Source organism: Chelonoidis abingdonii, chromosome 10 (assembly GCF_003597395.2).
Source record: "Chelonoidis abingdonii isolate Lonesome George chromosome 10, CheloAbing_2.0, whole genome shotgun sequence".
NCBI classification, from domain to species: Eukaryota; Metazoa; Chordata; order Testudines; family Testudinidae; genus Chelonoidis; species Chelonoidis abingdonii.
Genome location: NC_133778.1, coordinates 69,664,458 through 69,684,718, shown reverse-complemented (window position 1 = coordinate 69,684,718; position 20,261 = coordinate 69,664,458). Strand labels below are relative to the sequence as shown.

Here is a 20,261-nt window from a genome sequence, read left to right as displayed (position 1 = left end):
CTGTGTTAGTCTGGAGTGGTAAAAAGCACGTCCTGTGGCAACCTTGAAGAACAAACAGATGTACTGGAGAATAACTTTCGTGGGTGCATACCACTTCCAGTCAGCATCTGATGAAGTGGATTATTCACCCCAAAAGCTTATGCCACCATACATTCTTTGTTTGCCTTGCAAGATGCCCCAGACTCTTTGTTGCTTTTTTCTGACTCATAGTCATCTTGGATGTAGATCTATTATATTCAGATAAATGTGACTATCTGTATGTATGATATTGAAACAAAACAATGTTTCATCACCATTTTACTAGAAAAAGGTTTTATTGCCTCACAGAATAAAACTTAATTTTAATCTCTGCATTTAAGAATTTTAAATAACTCTTCCCTTGCACGAATTATGATAGTTTTCACAAGGGAAATAGCACCTTCATTCATTAACCAAGAAAATAAATTCCAGTCATAATTTAACTATTAGGAACCAGCCATTTTATAAAAAAACACAATACAAATATTGACATTCCAAAAACACTACATCATATTAAATTACTAAAAAAAACCCTAACAATTATCTGAATAAAATACAGTCTTTAGTTTCCTCATTCACTGTTTCATAATGCCAGTCTGCAAAGTCCTTTGTAATCTAGCTATGTTGGCATCCAAGGCTGCTAGCCCTTTTTTAAAGTCTTCTTCATCTCGTGAAGTAAATGTTGAGAAGGAAGACATGCTCCATTCAGATTTTCCTGACATGCAGTCAAAAGTAGAGAAACTAGAGTCAGACATTTCAGTGCTTTTTTTCTGAAAGTTCTCCTCCTGATGTGGCATGCAAGTGTAAAGGTATTTATCAGACTGAAGTCTATCTGATTTGTCTCTGAAATCTTCAGCAGTTCCAATTATTTCTTTTGGCTTCACTAGGAGCCTGTCTCCTTCCAGCTCAGTTGTCTTCCCTGTGGTTTCAGATGTATTTTCTATGGTCTTTGTCAAGTCGTAGCCACCACTGAGTTTATCAAAAATCTTTTTATCATCCAACATCCCAAATCCATTCTGCTTCTGAGAGTCAGAGAGCCCACAGTTATAGTCCAACTTCTTGGAAGCCACACTGACCTGGTGTTGTGCACACATTTTTCTTTCACATATTGATGGCTGTTTTTTAGAGGTACTGCTAGTCAATGGAATATAAATGGTCTCATCCAGTTTGTGTTCTTCCTCTATTAAAGTCCCAGAATCACTAATTGTTTCTGTATCTTGCTTTGACAGGGGAGGAAGAATTCTTTGAGCTGTTATTTCCTCTGCTAACAGTGTACTTTTTTTATGAGATCCTTCAGCAAGAAAATTTTCATGGGCTAGAACTGGCATTTCCAGTTCTCCAGTTTTATTTGAAAACTGAAGTTCTGTATTTGTCAAAATTTGATCACTATCTAATTTTTTGAGGTAACTCATTATGGAAGTACTTGCAGGGATTGGGTTGGATTTCAGCTGTCTCTCATAGTCTTCCAGAAGAGATTTTGTAAGACCTTTTTCAGGTCTATGTCTAACATGGTCTACAGAGAGGTCAGAGAGAAGCTTGGCCATGCTGCTCTGCAAGGTTCTGTTAAGAGCAATTCATTAGGTCATCCATTATGTATAATTTTTCATAAGTATATCTAAATATTAAATTATAAGGTTTATCAATTTAAGATTGCAATGATCATTTTAAAAACCTAGTTCATATTCCACAAGACAGCACAAAAAATCAATACAAATTTTAAACTGCTGAAGCTCTATTGTCATTCTTCAATTCAATGAAATGTACCTCTGAAATTAATGAAAAGAACAGCAAGCAATGAGGTTCTCTCTCACCTATGTGCCCTTATGAAAAGAAGATTAAATGACTTTAAGACAAGAGAACTTTAACATTTATGAAATAACTAGAAGATATAGTATAATTGATTTTGGGCTAGATAATACTTAGTCCTGCCATAAGTGCAGGGGATTGAACTAAATGACCTCTTGAGGTCCCTTCCAGTCCTACGATTCTATGATTTTCAAAGTCTGTGTTAAGATATGGAGGTTTGCTTTTGAAAGCAATTTGGAAAAATTGCTTCCTTTAAATTGTATATAATGTTTAAGTAAATATTTAAATACAGAAATAGACAGTTACTCATTTTCGGCTTTCTATGCCAAGACAAATGAAGACTCAGCCATATATACATGTAATGAGCTATCACCATCTGGTGGTCAGCAGTTAATATAGTTACAGGAAAATATGTAAGGTATATACACTGTAAGGAAAATACTGTACACTTATGGGGGCTGGTAAATTCTGAATTTTGGATAACTGAATAGTAAAACTTCTAGTGCACATAAGTAAAATATAAATAATCCAAACAGGTCATCTAACTAGAGAGCTCTATCATCACACAGTCTAGGTGTACAAAAGATTGTCAAGCCTCAAACCTTGCCATCATGAATTCATAAAAAAACTCCATAGAATAACTTCACAAATGTGTGTGATTAAAGCAGCTTCACTCAGGAGCTAAGACTCTCAAAAACGAAGGAAATCTAGGCATAAGTTTCATTTTAAGTGTGTCCTTAACTGATAGAGAGATTGCTTCTTCCCACAGGAAAACCAACTGTGGGCCCAAGAGGGAGAGTGTCTGCAAGGTTCTTTTCAGGATGATTTATTCCTGGTCTTTTCACAAAGAAAAGAGAGACTGCCTCCCCTTCAAGCAGGCTGCTGAACCAGTTACTAAACTCTGCAGGTCCTAGAGAAGGATCACCTGGGTAGCCAGGGCTACAGACACAAACAAGGGCATTGCCTTCTCCCAGCAAGCAGCCATGCATATAGCATGTGGCATTTGACCTACCTGACATGATAGTTATTTCTATTTCTAACTATTGCGTAAGTTAAAAAAGAGGAAGCCAAAACTTCTGCTTTTATGCTAAATTATTATTTGTTTGATTGTTCCATCATCCTGACACAACCCATCCCACATGTTTATCTTGTCTACCTGTTTACTTTCTGACCCCCACAGTGTAAGCTGGCTAGAGGAGAGACTGTCTCTTTGTTATCTGACTGGATAGCCCTGCTCCCTGATTGGGTTTTTTAGACTCTAGAAAGAGTAAATAAATTGCAAGACTCACAGATAGGTTATAAGATCTTTAAGTCTAGACCCTAACACAAAGTTAACGCAAAGACAACGTAGGGAGAGGATGCAGTATTATTTTAACATTGTTTCAATAATTCAAAATAAGGAAGAAATGTCAAGAAAAACTGTGTGACCAATATTACCGAGTCAATTCACGCAGTCTGCTCACTTCTGCATCACGTTGACGTAATGTTATGCCCAAGATCTGATTTTCTTTTTCTGAGGCTTCCAACTTAAACTGGAAGCTCTTCATGTTTGCCAGTGCCTCATCCACTTCTAAAATGCCAAGTACAATTTTAATTTAGCCTTTTTTTAAATTTAAAAGCACCACCTGAAAAAATCAAATCAGTTCAAAAACACACACCAATTTTTAGCTTTGTAGCTTCAATGTCATACTGCTGTTTGTTTTCAAGCAGTTCTTTATCTTTCTCCTGGATAACTTTTGCAAACTGTTTATTTTCTTCTTTCTGGTTTTCTATTATTTTAAGGAGTTCTTCATTTTTATTGTGCAGTGATTCAAGGCCTTTTAAAGATTCCTTGAGTTGACTCTGGAGTGTCATATTCAGGGACTGTAGAGAAACTACTACAGGAAGAGAAACATAGCAAGTTTTTTAAATGTTTCATTTCTATGCCCGAAAGAAACAATTTGCAACTATTAAAGCAAATTCTTAGAAATGAAGAGTAACAGATTACAATAATTATTAAGTTAAGGTCAGAAGTCCTGTGTGAATATAAGCATAAATCAAAACTATAGAGAGAGAATTCTCTTCTACTACCAGCAGATATTTTACATGTTTTTAAGTGGTGTATTTGGAAAGATTACTATTAGCGCTAAATCTTAAGTCCAATTATCCTGTACTGGAATGACAAGATATAAAGAACATTGTAACAAATGTATTTGCACCTGCCACAAAGATAACACAACCCTATTTTCATTAAAATGAAAAATGTTGTCTCATATTATATGACAAGCTACCTACAATAAAATATTTAAGGATTAATTTTCTCTTTAAAAAGTGACCACAAGACTTGGTATTGCTCACAATGATATCAAAGGGCCTGATCCTGCAGTGACATAAGCATGAGTACATCCACACAGAGCCTGAGAGACTTCAATACATTTGCACACAGCTTACTACAAGACGAGGGCCTAAAACTTCAAGCCTGTCGGGATAATAGTCCCCACTATCACAGTGATAGAATGTGGGAGTGCCGTTTTATATATTAAAAACATGCAATTAAATTAGTTATTTAATTCTGTACTTGTACTTTGAGTACAGTACTGAACTTCCACATATAATTTTGCAAACTGGTGTTGCCTTCCTGTCTTCCCCCCAGCTTAGTAAAATATTTTTAGATGAGTATCATGGTAATGTTACCCACTGTCACATTAATTCACAGCAGATAAACTGTAATTGTCATGTAATGATGTGCTGTGGGTTTTGTGCCCAGTTCTCCCAAAGGAAGATAAAGGAAAACGGCCTTTTCACTTTAAGGTCAGACTCTAATATCAGATGCCTTATGCATGGAGTTATATAGTTCAAAAACTCTATTATAACATGACCTTTGTTTGCCGATAAAAGTAGGCACCTTTGCAAGATACAAGGAGGTTTCCTTTATACCCGTCCCATCCTTACTATGTGAAGGATACAATCCCAAATCCTACACTGGAGCTGCACAGGAGGATCCCACTGTCTGCATGGTGCTCTACTGACTTGCAATATACCAGTACTTGCATTCAAAGTTGCAATCCAGGCTGGATTCCTTTTCAGCTCTCTCTCGCTCCCGGAGTTGCTGGTTCAATATTCTTAATCTCCTAAATGTGAATGATAAAGCATAAATGGAGAAAGTCCAAATACAGAGTAAATTCAAAAGGCTGAATATCAAAATTGGTTTATAAAAGTTTACTAATTTAATTAGAACAGAACCCCCACAAAAATGTTTTTAGTTTTGGAAGTTAAAAAAAAAAAAGTTTTAATCATCTTGTGATGAGTTAGATTACAGAAACCCCCTTGGAAGCTGCCACCTGAGGTGCCAAGACTATTAAGCATTATCAATAGGCATCTTATTGAATACGTCCAGAACTCTGACAGTCAATTTTGCGATCAATGTGGTTATCTTTTGATTTTTAGGATGGCATGGAGGGTGCAGTTTTTTTTAAAAGGTGATGAAATATTTGGCAATATTGCTGGATTTTCTATTTTGTCAAAGACTGCATTTCCATCTTTCTTTAGTTGAATGAGCTCTTTTTCAAAATGATGGTAACTTCACTCCATTTTAGCTCAGAGGAAAGGGGTGTCTACTTTTACATTAAGGATGTATCCTGAAAAGAGATTATTTCTGCATTTGATAACAGGCTGTCTAAAGACATGCATGGTAACTACGTGGGAGCTGAAGTTTAAAAGTTAAGAGTACTCACTGGTACTTCTAGGAAAAAGTCCAGTCTTGAGAAAAGATGGCAATATGTTTCAAATGGAAAAATACACACAGAAAATAATACTCCCTCCTAGTTCTCAACATGCTTTTCTGCATACTTTGAGAAAGTATTATCTAGACCCTTGTTATGCTGTTAAGATTAGAGATCACTTAATAAGATAAACTACTTTATAAGGCAAGTCATACACTAATGTCAAGGAACAAACAATTGTTCAACAAACATGATATTTAAAAGTTATATCCCTCCTGGATTCTCCAGAGATAGGCTACATTACAGTCACTGTGCTTTCACATATAGACAAAAACCATGTAGCAGAACTTTTATAGTTAGACTTGGCAAAACTGAGTTTTTATTTTTTTCTAATTTTGATAGTTAATATCAATTTTTATTTAAAAAAATTAAATTTATTTATACTGGAAATTAAGGAGGATTAAGGGTGGGGTTGAGGTAGCACTGACAGTAGGGCTGCAGAGGGCTCCCTGCACAGCTGAGCAGTCCAAGACAACTGGGTGCAAGGTGCGTGGGAAACTGCACTCCTGGCCCAGCAGAGCAGAGACCTCTGGCCAAGACCACCGGAAGCAGGACAAGCCGTGGTCATGAGAGGAGGTCACAATGCTGCTAAATGGCTCTGTTCCCAGCCAGGAGCCATTCAGCAGCATGGAGGCCTTCCCCTCAGCTGGGATCTTCTTCTCTCAGCCCTGGCCAGGGGTCTCTGCTTTGTCTCGTCAGGACTGCAGCCTTTCCTGCACCTTATACCTGCAGGGATCGGGGGGCATTGGCCCCATGGCTGTGAAGAGAACCCTCTGCAACCCCACTGTCAGACCTCTGGCACTGCCAGCTGGTGAGCAGATCCATGACAGCAGAGCTGCAGAGGACTCCATGCATGGCTGGTGACAACTGATCCCTGGCAGGCATAAGGTGTGGGGAAGGCTTGTAGTACTGGCTGTGAAGACCAGAGACCTCTAGCCAGGGCCACAAGGAGGAAGATGAGCCCCCAGCTGCTGCGGAGGCCATCCCACCACTGAATGGTGCCAGTTGAGGGAAGAAGCCATTCAGCAGCAGGTAGTCTCTCCCACAGCTGGGTGTTCATCCTCTTCCCATTCCTTGCAGTCCTGGCTGGAGGTCTCTGCTCTACCAGGATCACAGTCTTCCCTGAACCTTGCCCTTGCAGGAATTGGATGTCACCTGCTCTGCAGCAGCACAAGGATCGCTGTGCAGCTCTGCTGCCATGGAGTGAGGGAGCGTGGTCATGATAGCAGGACTGCAGATAGCTCTGATCTGTTACAGGGCCAGTGACACCCAATCTCTGCAGGTGCAAAATGGAGTGGGGGGAGGGATGGTGGTGGTGGGACCTCCTGCACTGTTACTGATCAATTTTTGTGTGTCAATTTCAGCATGTCAGCTGAAATCAATGTTCACTGATACATTAATTAAAACTGAACGCTGCCAAGCCTACTTGTAGTTTGCTGCTCCTAGACAGATGCACGCTCACCTTTTCCAAAGGACTTCTTACACAATTGATATTTCTGGTTTCAAAATTCCATCCCTTCTATGGAGCTCTAAGCACAATAATTTCAAAAGGTAACACTAAGAACATCTGTCCTATCTATATTAAAGATTGTGAAGTCTGTCACCTGCAGTCAAAATGCTTTATTTGGAGTTCTAATTTGAAATGTCAACTTTTCATTCAATTTTGAAATTGTATTGCACTTCTCAGCTGAAAATTGCAAAGCAGTTTATAAACAGCGGATTAAACTTTACAGTACTTCTCTAGGCTAATATTTTTATTTTACAAACAGGTGAAACTGTTGTTTCAAACAGCCCTACATTAACACACACTAGAGAACTTTTAGTGCATGCCTCTAGGGTCCACAAGAGCCATTTAGTGCATGCCATCCTGTGCGCATTAGAATTTACATCTCTCTGGGGAAGACTAATGCACTCTGTAGTTAACTGTGTTGAGGGCTTAAGAGATTTACCTAAAGTCACGGAGCAAGTCCATGGCACAGATAGACCATCTGACATAATTCTGCGTTTCAACAAGAGACCATCATTCATTTGGAAAACTGATGGAAGAAGTAAAATATTCCTATTCATCAGTAGCAAGAAACTTGTTCAAATATCCATGCACTAAATATGAATGCCTTAAAGATTTTTTTCAGAAGCAATATAGTATACAAAGCATAGTATAAACAAAACCCCTGCACATGAACACAATATAGACAACAGAAAAGAAGAATGTGATTTAAGAATTATACATTGTAACTATACTACAATATGTAATTTATAACAATGAAGTTAGATAGCATGATACATATTTTTGAAATAGGTTGCTCACTTGTTTGAATGTTTACTGACCTACGCAATTGGGCATTTTCACTTCTGAGAGGTTGTACAGCAAGTGCTATTTCAGCTTGTACATTAGTACTTCCAACTACTGCTGGCAGTAATGAAACACAGTCTTCTACCTCATGTATTAGCCTCAATATTTCAGAATCATCTATAAAGAATAAAAAAATATAAGAATCATCTATAAGAAAAATACATAACAGCCTCAGATATATACAATTAAGCAATTTATGAGATGGCTGAACATAAATTCTATTACCTCTTAAGAGATGCGTGAAGCTTTTAATGTTTAAATTACCCCTCTTTATTTGCACTTCTTAAATTAATGTTTGACTGTGAAGTATGGTCTAGATGAGTGGTTATCAGCCAGGTGTATAATGTACCCTGGGGGTACACAGAGGTCTTTCAGGGGGTACATCAACTCATCTATATATTTACCTTGTTTTACAACAGGCTACATAAAAAGCACTAGAGAAGCCAGTACAAACTAAAATTTCCTATAAACAATGACTTGTTTATATTGCTCTTTATACTACACACTGAAATGTAAGTACAATATTTATATACCAATTGATTTATTTTATAATTATATGGTAAAAATGAGAAAGTCAGCAATTTTTCCATAATAGTGCAATGACACTTTTTTGTATTTTTCGGTCCGATTTTGTAAGCAAGGAGTTTTTAAGTGAGGTGTAAATTGGGGGTATGCAAGACAAGTAAGACTCCTGAAAGGGGTATAGTAAGATGGAAAGATTGAGAGCCATTGGTCTAGATCCCTGTTATATCACAGCCACCATCCTTCCAACTGATCTCTGAAGGGAAATCTTTTAGAACCTTTGCACACCACTCCCTGATTACCTCTTATGGGAAGTGTAAGAGCAGAGCTTTCCCACAGACTGTACACAGAAAGAAAACACTACTTTTACTAGTTGCTATAACAATTTTAAGATCTCAGACACACATTGAAACACTCCTTATCTTCCTTCAGATCAAAACATATAGCTCTATTAAAAAGAAAAACCATTCCAAATTGTAATTTTGTAACATCTGAATTACAATAATTCATCACACAATGGTATATTATGGATTTCTAAGNACTTGTACTTTGAGTACAGTACTGAACTTCCACATATAATTTTGCAAACTGGTGTTGCCTTCCTGTCTTCCCCCCAGCTTAGTAAAATATTTTTAGATGAGTATCATGGTAATGTTACCCACTGTCACATTAATTCACAGCAGATAAACTGTAATTGTCATGTAATGATGTGCTGTGGGTTTTGTGCCCAGTTCTCCCAAAGGAAGATAAAGGAAAACGGCCTTTTCACTTTAAGGTCAGACTCTAATATCAGATGCCTTATGCATGGAGTTATATAGTTCAAAAACTCTATTATAACATGACCTTTGTTTGCCGATAAAAGTAGGCACCTTTGCAAGATACAAGGAGGTTTCCTTTATACCCGTCCCATCCTTACTATGTGAAGGATACAATCCCAAATCCTACACTGGAGCTGCACAGGAGGATCCCACTGTCTGCATGGTGCTCTACTGACTTGCAATATACCAGTACTTGCATTCAAAGTTGCAATCCAGGCTGGATTCCTTTTCAGCTCTCTCTCGCTCCCGGAGTTGCTGGTTCAATATTCTTAATCTCCTAAATGTGAATGATAAAGCATAAATGGAGAAAGTCCAAATACAGAGTAAATTCAAAAGGCTGAATATCAAAATTGGTTTATAAAAGTTTACTAATTTAATTAGAACAGAACCCCCACAAAAATGTTTTTAGTTTTGGAAGTTAAAAAAAAAAAAGTTTTAATCATCTTGTGATGAGTTAGATTACAGAAACCCCCTTGGAAGCTGCCACCTGAGGTGCCAAGACTATTAAGCATTATCAATAGGCATCTTATTGAATACGTCCAGAACTCTGACAGTCAATTTTGCGATCAATGTGGTTATCTTTTGATTTTTAGGATGGCATGGAGGGTGCAGTTTTTTTTAAAAGGTGATGAAATATTTGGCAATATTGCTGGATTTTCTATTTTGTCAAAGACTGCATTTCCATCTTTCTTTAGTTGAATGAGCTCTTTTTCAAAATGATGGTAACTTCACTCCATTTTAGCTCAGAGGAAAGGGGTGTCTACTTTTACATTAAGGATGTATCCTGAAAAGAGATTATTTCTGCATTTGATAACAGGCTGTCTAAAGACATGCATGGTAACTACGTGGGAGCTGAAGTTTAAAAGTTAAGAGTACTCACTGGTACTTCTAGGAAAAAGTCCAGTCTTGAGAAAAGATGGCAATATGTTTCAAATGGAAAAATACACACAGAAAATAATACTCCCTCCTAGTTCTCAACATGCTTTTCTGCATACTTTGAGAAAGTATTATCTAGACCCTTGTTATGCTGTTAAGATTAGAGATCACTTAATAAGATAAACTACTTTATAAGGCAAGTCATACACTAATGTCAAGGAACAAACAATTGTTCAACAAACATGATATTTAAAAGTTATATCCCTCCTGGATTCTCCAGAGATAGGCTACATTACAGTCACTGTGCTTTCACATATAGACAAAAACCATGTAGCAGAACTTTTATAGTTAGACTTGGCAAAACTGAGTTTTTATTTTTTTCTAATTTTGATAGTTAATATCAATTTTTATTTAAAAAAATTAAATTTATTTATACTGGAAATTAAGGAGGATTAAGGGTGGGGTTGAGGTAGCACTGACAGTAGGGCTGCAGAGGGCTCCCTGCACAGCTGAGCAGTCCAAGACAACTGGGTGCAAGGTGCGTGGGAAACTGCACTCCTGGCCCAGCAGAGCAGAGACCTCTGGCCAAGACCACCGGAAGCAGGACAAGCCGTGGTCATGAGAGGAGGTCACAATGCTGCTAAATGGCTCTGTTCCCAGCCAGGAGCCATTCAGCAGCATGGAGGCCTTCCCCTCAGCTGGGATCTTCTTCTCTCAGCCCTGGCCAGGGGTCTCTGCTTTGTCTCGTCAGGACTGCAGCCTTTCCTGCACCTTATACCTGCAGGGATCGGGGGGCATTGGCCCCATGGCTGTGAAGAGAACCCTCTGCAACCCCACTGTCAGACCTCTGGCACTGCCAGCTGGTGAGCAGATCCATGACAGCAGAGCTGCAGAGGACTCCATGCATGGCTGGTGACAACTGATCCCTGGCAGGCATAAGGTGTGGGGAAGGCTTGTAGTACTGGCTGTGAAGACCAGAGACCTCTAGCCAGGGCCACAAGGAGGAAGATGAGCCCCCAGCTGCTGCGGAGGCCATCCCACCACTGAATGGTGCCAGTTGAGGGAAGAAGCCATTCAGCAGCAGGTAGTCTCTCCCACAGCTGGGTGTTCATCCTCTTCCCATTCCTTGCAGTCCTGGCTGGAGGTCTCTGCTCTACCAGGATCACAGTCTTCCCTGAACCTTGCCCTTGCAGGAATTGGATGTCACCTGCTCTGCAGCAGCACAAGGATCGCTGTGCAGCTCTGCTGCCATGGAGTGAGGGAGCGTGGTCATGATAGCAGGACTGCAGATAGCTCTGATCTGTTACAGGGCCAGTGACACCCAATCTCTGCAGGTGCAAAATGGAGTGGGGGGAGGGATGGTGGTGGTGGGACCTCCTGCACTGTTACTGATCAATTTTTGTGTGTCAATTTCAGCATGTCAGCTGAAATCAATGTTCACTGATACATTAATTAAAACTGAACGCTGCCAAGCCTACTTGTAGTTTGCTGCTCCTAGACAGATGCACGCTCACCTTTTCCAAAGGACTTCTTACACAATTGATATTTCTGGTTTCAAAATTCCATCCCTTCTATGGAGCTCTAAGCACAATAATTTCAAAAGGTAACACTAAGAACATCTGTCCTATCTATATTAAAGATTGTGAAGTCTGTCACCTGCAGTCAAAATGCTTTATTTGGAGTTCTAATTTGAAATGTCAACTTTTCATTCAATTTTGAAATTGTATTGCACTTCTCAGCTGAAAATTGCAAAGCAGTTTATAAACAGCGGATTAAACTTTACAGTACTTCTCTAGGCTAATATTTTTATTTTACAAACAGGTGAAACTGTTGTTTCAAACAGCCCTACATTAACACACACTAGAGAACTTTTAGTGCATGCCTCTAGGGTCCACAAGAGCCACTTAGTGCATGCCATCCTGTGCGCATTAGAATTTACATCTCTCTGGGGAAGACTAATGCACTCTGTAGTTAACTGTGTTGAGGGCTTAAGAGATTTACCTAAAGTCACGGAGCAAGTCCATGGCACAGATAGACCATCTGACATAATTCTGCGTTTCAACAAGAGACCATCATTCATTTGGAAAACTGATGGAAGAAGTAAAATATTCCTATTCATCAGTAGCAAGAAACTTGTTCAAATATCCATGCACTAAATATGAATGCCTTAAAGATTTTTTTCAGAAGCAATATAGTATACAAAGCATAGTATAAACAAAACCCCTGCACATGAACACAATATAGACAACAGAAAAGAAGAATGTGATTTAAGAATTATACATTGTAACTATACTACAATATGTAATTTATAACAATGAAGTTAGATAGCATGATACATATTTTTGAAATAGGTTGCTCACTTGTTTGAATGTTTACTGACCTACGCAATTGGGCATTTTCACTTCTGAGAGGTTGTACAGCAAGTGCTATTTCAGCTTGTACATTAGTACTTCCAACTACTGCTGGCAGTAATGAAACACAGTCTTCTACCTCATGTATTAGCCTCAATATTTCAGAATCATCTATAAAGAAAAAAAAAAAATAAGAATCATCTATAAGAAAAATACATAACAGCCTCAGATATATACAATTAAGCAATTTATGAGATGGCTGAACATAAATTCTATTACCTCTTAAGAGATGCGTGAAGCTTTTAATGTTTAAATTACCCCTCTTTATTTGCACTTCTTAAATTAATGTTTGACTGTGAAGTATGGTCTAGATGAGTGGTTATCAGCCAGGTGTATAATGTACCCTGGGGGTACACAGAGGTCTTTCAGGGGGTACATCAACTCATCTATATATTTACCTTGTTTTACAACAGGCTACATAAAAAGCACTAGAGAAGCCAGTACAAACTAAAATTTCCTATAAACAATGACTTGTTTATATTGCTCTTTATACTACACACTGAAATGTAAGTACAATATTTATATACCAATTGATTTATTTTATAATTATATGGTAAAAATGAGAAAGTCAGCAATTTTTCCATAATAGTGCAATGACACTTTTTTGTATTTTTCGGTCCGATTTTGTAAGCAAGGAGTTTTTAAGTGAGGTGTAAATTGGGGGTATGCAAGACAAGTAAGACTCCTGAAAGGGGTATAGTAAGATGGAAAGATTGAGAGCCATTGGTCTAGATCCCTGTTATATCACAGCCACCATCCTTCCAACTGATCTCTGAAGGGAAATCTTTTAGAACCTTTGCACACCACTCCCTGATTACCTCTTATGGGAAGTGTAAGAGCAGAGCTTTCCCACAGACTGTACACAGAAAGAAAACACTACTTTTACTAGTTGCTATAACAATTTTAAGATCTCAGACACACATTGAAACACTCCCTTTATCTTCCTTCAGATCAAAACATATAGCTCTATTAAAAAGAAAAACCATTCCAAATTGTAATTTTGTAACATCTGAATTACAATAATTCATCACACAATGGTATATTATGGATTTCTAAGAATGTCCATCCATGTGGCATAGCACAGCATCTGTGTGATACATAGTCTACTGTGCTGATAAAACATTTTTACCTTGGTCTGCCAGTGCCTTGAGCTCTCCCAAAAGATATTTTACAGTTTTAACTTTTTGGGCTGTTTTTTCTGGGCTTGCTTTTTTAGGCTTTAAAACTTTTTTGTCAAAACTTGTCTGACAGCTTGTCTCCCTCATTGGTGCTATGTCAACTGCATTCAAGTCCTCTTCTTCACTGGTAGTACCCTCACTATGTTCCTCAGCGGTTTCCTCTTCTTTGGTATCCGAGACCTTGGACTGTGCTGGATCAAATGTCTGGTACTTCTGACCAGCCCAGTCACTCTCTGATTCATGTGGTTCTAAGAGAGCCAGATGAGCTTGTATACATCTTATCAAGTCTGCCTCCTTTACCCGTTGCTCATGATTTCCTTGGTTTGAAATCATCTCTCTGCCATAAGATGCTGGAAGAAATGTAGATACTGTGGAATTATTTGGCACATTTAGTGGTACACAGGGTGTCATCTGAGGATCAGTGGTGACAGACTTCGCTTGTGAAGAAATACAAGCAGCAGCAGAAAGTCCTGGGAAAAACACAGCTCCTCCTGCTTGTGGTGCACACTGGTTGTAACTGTCAGCAGGAACACCCTACACAGAGAATATACATATTAAACAAATTATTATTTGTATTTTCATGGCGCCTAAATGTAGCAGTGAGGTTTCTTTCAACATTTAGAAGCCAATCTTATTTAATGTGGTGTTGCTCACTGTTTGTCATTTAAAAACCAGTTAAAATAGTACTCAAATTCATTCAGGCTGCAGTGTATGACCTTTCACTGTACTCAGGAGTAGTTAAAAGGCAAATATAGGTAGGGTTACCAGTAAGACTAGTTGGTCTTATCTTAAATGTCATCTGTAATTCAGCAGTAGAGCGAAATTGATATTTTCATCTTTCTATATTGGGGAAGGACAAAAGGATTCTGTTTTCTTGGGGTGGGAATTCATTTTTCACTGCTTCTGAGAATCTTCATGATGTATTTCCTTATTTTCCCTATCTTTATGACTAGAATTCATTGCTGGCACCCACAGAGGAAAAGAAATACATTGTGTACAAGTCAATATTTTTCTATATTTTGGCATTTTGACTAATCTCAGCAATGTAATCTATAAATATATGTGCTGAATGCTACAAACATAAAAACACAGTCAGCACATTTCTAACAATTATTTAATTTCACATAGTGGTTTTTTAGATCTGCGAAGCACAGATTTCCCCCAGTCCAAAATTTCTAGCAAATGAGATGATATCCCGTAGAGTGCCAGTTGAAGATCATGCTAGCTATGGAACGCTGGCGGCATCTGCAATCTGACTACAGGGTCAATGTAAACCCTCCTCCCACACTTCCCAAAACTGCAGAAGGGGGTTTACTTTGTTGTTTTTTTAATGTTGTACCCTGAAACAGATAAGGATATTAAAATGCAAAGCTTTAACACACAAACCACATTTGAGAACAATGGGTTTTACACTACTTTCCACTGATCAAGTTAGCACTTATAGTGACTGAAGTTTTTATTAGGTTAAAATATTCAAGGTTAGGGTTAATGACACAATCAATCATCAGCATAGTGAGATTGGGATGTTACACTGATCAGGAACTATCAATCCTCCTCAAGAAGGGGCTGGGAAATGGATACTTCACAGAATTCGACATAGAAAAACAATGAGCATAACAAACAGAAGTGAACAGTCCCCATTGGCATGCCGATTACCTCATTTTTGGAGTCTACTGCAGGCACAATATAAGTAGCAATGCTTGCTAACAATATATTTGTGAATCACCTTTAAAATCACATATTTTATTAAAAGCACCACTGTATCTATTGTTTCATCCAGATTTTATGAAACATAAAATGCACTGAGTTTCTTTTTCTTTGGGAAAATTTCTTATTAAGTCCAAGAAAGTGTATAGACTTCGGAAGTAATGAAAGCCACAGAATAAAACTAGGATGACAACACTAACTTAAATGTTTATTTATAATTTAAATCAAGTGTACTTACAGACTGAATGAGTAAAGGATTAGCTGAATGCTGTGGGGACAGAGTTGGTGTGGACGTAGGTAAACGATAATTAAATGCTGTAACACTTTGATATCCTGAAACAAATAGACAAAAACCGAACATTGTTAAATTTAAGATTTTTTTCTTGCCAAAAAAACTAAAAACAAACAAACCTAAAAATAGTGTCTAACTATTTGATGACATTCACACTAACCAGGATCTGAAACAGGGTAAGCAGGTACAGTGGGAATTCCATTACAGCTGGGTGGAACTTGGCCAGTTATCAGAGACATTTGGGTTTGCACATGCTCACACAGTTTCTGATGCATCACAGGAGAGTGTTGATTAAAAGGCACATGAATTGGTTGAACAGGCTGATTTTGTACTGCGCTGGAAAGTTCTCCCTCTTTGTCAACAGCAAGTGTATTACATGAGGCTGGTTTCCTATTTGATACGGGCACTGTGGAAAATAAAGTTGAAGTTTGTGTTTGTGTAGTGCAAAAAGATAACTAATGTTTACATGAAGATTCTTGACATCAAGAATCAAGAGCTATGAACCCATTTTGATTAATTTGATTAAAATTGACAGACTCAATCAAGCCATAGTAAATTTATTTTATTAAACCAAAGTTTAAAACCAAAATAAGTTGCACAATATTATAACCATATTAATTAATTCTGCAGATGAGGTGACAATGAACAAGTATTTATTGAGGAAATAAAACAGTTATGGATGAAAACATTGTTTAAGTAAAGGCCAAAGCAAGGAAAAGTGCTTACCAATTTCTTTATGAATATGGGCAGCAAGAACATTTTTCTTCAATCCGTTCTTTTTTGAACTATTTCCTTTGGTTAGTATAGGCCTGGCAGTAGCCTTAACAGAAGTTACTTTTCCTGGTTTTCGATTTACTGTCTCCATTCCTAATGTTATTTGAAACAAAAGCCATTCAAGAAAATAAATAAGAGACCTATAGAAACTAAAATGTAATTTAAAATTTCAATAAGGTACAACCTGTGGCCTCATTTTGCAAAATATCCTGCAGTAAAGCTGCACAGCGATCAAGCCCGTTATGTATAGTTACAACCTGCAGAAAGAATGTTGCAGTCAGAATACAGGCATTGATTTATTGTAAAACAAAATCGGTAAGGACAATGAAATGAAGTTAAGAAGTTCCTATTTAGAAACCGTTGTCACAGGTTTGAGTCACAGTTATTTTTGGACTGGATTTGAGTAACGTATTTACATGCCATCAATGAAAACTTTTACACATTTCCCATTTACTGGTTTGTTATATTTATAATTGAGAGATTGTATTGTGTTTCTATCTAATGAACTTTGTGTTTTAGTAATTTTAATTTCTGATTTGCATGTATAAGAGAGCCAATTCATCTCAAATTACCTGATCCTCAGAGTCAGTGGAATAGAGAGAGTAGCCAGAGTCCACATCAGAATGGCATGCTTTTCTTAAGCCAATCCTGAAAAAGACATTCCCTGTTTACTTCCTCTTATATATATATAAAAAAAATCTATATATATATATATATATATATATATATATATATATATATACTTGTTTGATATCTAAAACAAAAAAAAAAATACACAATGTGCTGCATTTTACAATAGAGCCAAATGCTGTAATGACATAAGCAACTAACTGCTGCAGACATCACCAGCCTGTTAGGTAGGACTGGTGCTTACTCAGAAAGCTTACATGTAACTAGTCCCCATATTCATTCAGTAATCTAGGGGGAAATTTTAATTAATATTTCATAAATTCAAAATGGAAGTTTAAGGCATGTTGTTTGCTAAAGGGGTTAATCATTCCTCTAGTCATTGTACAGGCCAAACTCACACTAACTTCAATGAAAGTTTTACCTGTCCAAGGACAGCAAGATCTGCCACTTGCAGCATCTTTCAATTGAGACTTAATATTTAATCAATGCAAAGAGTTGTTGACAAGCTGCTGGCTTTTGATTTGTATGGCTGTTTTGACTGCTAACAGGTGTACCACTAGACAGTACTAATGATTAAATTCTTACTGTTTTTTTCCACTTGATAACTTAGCTGTTCCTGTTAGCCTTCCAGAAGACAGTACCTGTTGAATTATTACACAAATATACACCAATAAATATTATTTTAATTTCAATTAATTATTTTAACGATATAATAGAAGTATACTAAATACCATTGGATTGCTCAATCTGAGACAATAAATAAAGTTTAGAAAGGCTAATTTACATTTTTTTTTAAGGAATGAGGGGGAATGCAGCAAGGAGCACTGAGCCTTAATCCTGCAATTTACAATTCACAGGTAGACTTCTGAATACATGGAGCTCCACTGACTTCATGACACTGTGCAGAAGCAGCAGTCCACCAACATATAAACTACAGGGTCAGTGTTTACGTGTAGACACATATCAGTTTGTTTTGTGGACAGAAGTTATTTCAGTACAGCCCTTCCACTTTCCTCTAGCACCACTGTCACTGTCTATAGCGTACAGCCTTACCATCTTCTTTTGATATCATGTCAAATTTCACAAGTATCAGAGGGGTAGCCATGTTAGTCTGGATCTGTAAAAGCAGCAAAGAATCCTGTGGCACCTTATAGACTAACAGAGGTTTTGGAGCATGAGCTTTCGTAGGTGAATACCTGCTTCGTCAGAAGTTTAGCTAAATCAGGCCAAGTTCATTCCTTAATGGGAGATGTCAATGAAAAACCCAGAGTGGTACAGAAAGCAGTGCTGGTAATTCCCCAAAACATTTCTCTGCAAGTCAGTACTGAACTAATACCTTAGATTGCTGGTAGTGGATATTGTAAAATTGAGGGCCCGACAACTTGCATTTATTAAATATCCCATACACTTTTCATAAGAGTTCAAACCCAGACCAGTAATAGGCTTAAGGTGTGATGTAACGTGATTGTGAAGAGCTTTATAATATATTGCAAAGGAGAAAATATTCCCTGCTTTCCAACTGAATGCACAGCACTAGTTTTTACTAGTAAGCTGCTGCCATACCGCAAATATTTGCAGTTGAAATATTTAATTGTAGAAGAATACTTCAAGCAAAGGGCCTAATGGTGTGTGTGTGTTACTCGTGTAAGTAATCTCATTGACCTCAACGAGGGTACTCGCATAAAGATTGCAGGATCAGGCCCACAACAAATATGGATTATGCACACAAGGGCTCAAGCCCATCCCAAAATTTACACTACCCTGGGTCGTCACAGATCTGCCTTACCTCCCAAACATATCTCAAGTTTCATATTGCAATGTGATGTCATGACATGTCTTCATGTCAGGATACAAAAATCCAACATCACTGGGCAAATTAGCAATGTGAGCATGGGAATGTTGTTCACACAATTTTGCCCCCTCAAGACTGACACAGATAGGCAGACAGCAACCCTAGGCTCTCAAACTTGGGAGAATCTAAATGATTGAGAACCCAAGTAAGTTAGGAGGAGACTTCAGGTGTCCCGTTGTAACACTTTGCAAAACCCCACATCACAAGGCAGGGAAATGTACTTTGGGAATCAACCCCCAACAAGAAGTGAAGCTAAGCAGCTGCTGGCAGACGCCTGTGCAGGAACTGAATCCAACAGGTAATAGGGTAGGTGGAGGGGGAAGTGACATCAGCCCCACCAATCAGGGGAGCCCCAAAGAGTCACCTAAACCCTATTCCTGGAGAGGCTCAGTTACCCATGCACTCCCGAGGGGGGAGTCCTGCATTCCTCATCTAGGCTCCCAGTAATACCCCCCTTTAGTAGCCCCTAGAGAAGAGTTCCCCTGACTTATGAATCCAGTCACCTGCAACCCCTCCAGAAGAGAGCCCTCAAATTGTGAAACGTCACTTCCCAATCCTCCCAACCCTCAGTAGTGTCCCCAGTCACCTGATAACTCCTCCAGTGTCTCCCAGAGGAGAGCTCCCCCAACTCATGATCCCAGTCTCCTCCCCAACCCCGCCACCCTGAGTGTCCCCCAGAGGAGAGCCTTCCTGACCTATTAGCCCAGTCACCTTCCAACCCATCCTCTGCCACATCCCTAGTGTCTCCTAGAGTGTCTGCCGTGGCTTGTGGAGCCAGATACCTGTCAACTCTCCCCACAAATCCCAAGCGTCCCTCAGAGGAACGCCCTCGACTGGTGAGCCCAGTCACCTCCCAACCCCTCCCCCACATCTCTAGTGACCCCCAAAGGAGAGTCCCCCTGTGACCTGTGAAGCCAGTTATCTCCTAACCTCCACAGTGACCTCCAGCGAAGAGCCCCCATGAGCTGAGTCACCTCCGTGAGTGTCCCCCAGAAAGCCTCCTCAACCTGTGAGCCTAGTCACCTCCCAAACCTCCCATAGCCATAGGGACCACCCAGAGGAGAGCCCCCCGACCTGTGAGCCCATTCACCTCCCAACCCCCCACCCCTACTGACTCCCAGGAGAGCCCGAGCACCCACCCCCTGACCCGGGAGCCCAGTCACCTTCCAACCCCCCAACCTTAATAGCCCCCAGAGAAGAGCCCCCACACCCTGACCCGGGAGCCCACCCAGTCCCCTCCAAGCCCCCAAGAGCCTCCCCCCG

The 20,261-nt window shown here is 38.9% G+C and overlaps 1 protein-coding gene across 1 annotated transcript in view; it reads right to left on the bottom strand.

The window, feature by feature from the left end:
• Positions 1-503: 503 nt before the first annotated feature.
• CCDC14 (coiled-coil domain containing 14) overlaps positions 504-20,261 on the bottom strand; it is a 22,676-nt gene continuing 2,918 nt past the window's right edge. The window contains exons 2-13 of the mRNA XM_032797040.2: positions 17,732-17,787; positions 17,089-17,164; positions 16,701-16,773; positions 16,469-16,609; positions 15,903-16,148; positions 15,689-15,783; positions 13,695-14,277; positions 12,535-12,676; positions 9,476-9,555; positions 3,483-3,701; positions 3,262-3,394; positions 504-1,578 (exon numbers count right to left, since the gene is read on the bottom strand). Coding sequence (XP_032652931.1) covers positions 594-1,578; positions 3,262-3,394; positions 3,483-3,701; positions 9,476-9,555; positions 12,535-12,676; positions 13,695-14,277; positions 15,689-15,783; positions 15,903-16,148; positions 16,469-16,609; positions 16,701-16,773; positions 17,089-17,164; positions 17,732-17,787 — 2,829 coding nt within the window. The 3' untranslated portion in view covers positions 504-593. The remainder of the gene's footprint in view (positions 1,579-3,261; positions 3,395-3,482; positions 3,702-9,475; positions 9,556-12,534; positions 12,677-13,694; positions 14,278-15,688; positions 15,784-15,902; positions 16,149-16,468; positions 16,610-16,700; positions 16,774-17,088; positions 17,165-17,731; positions 17,788-20,261) is intronic.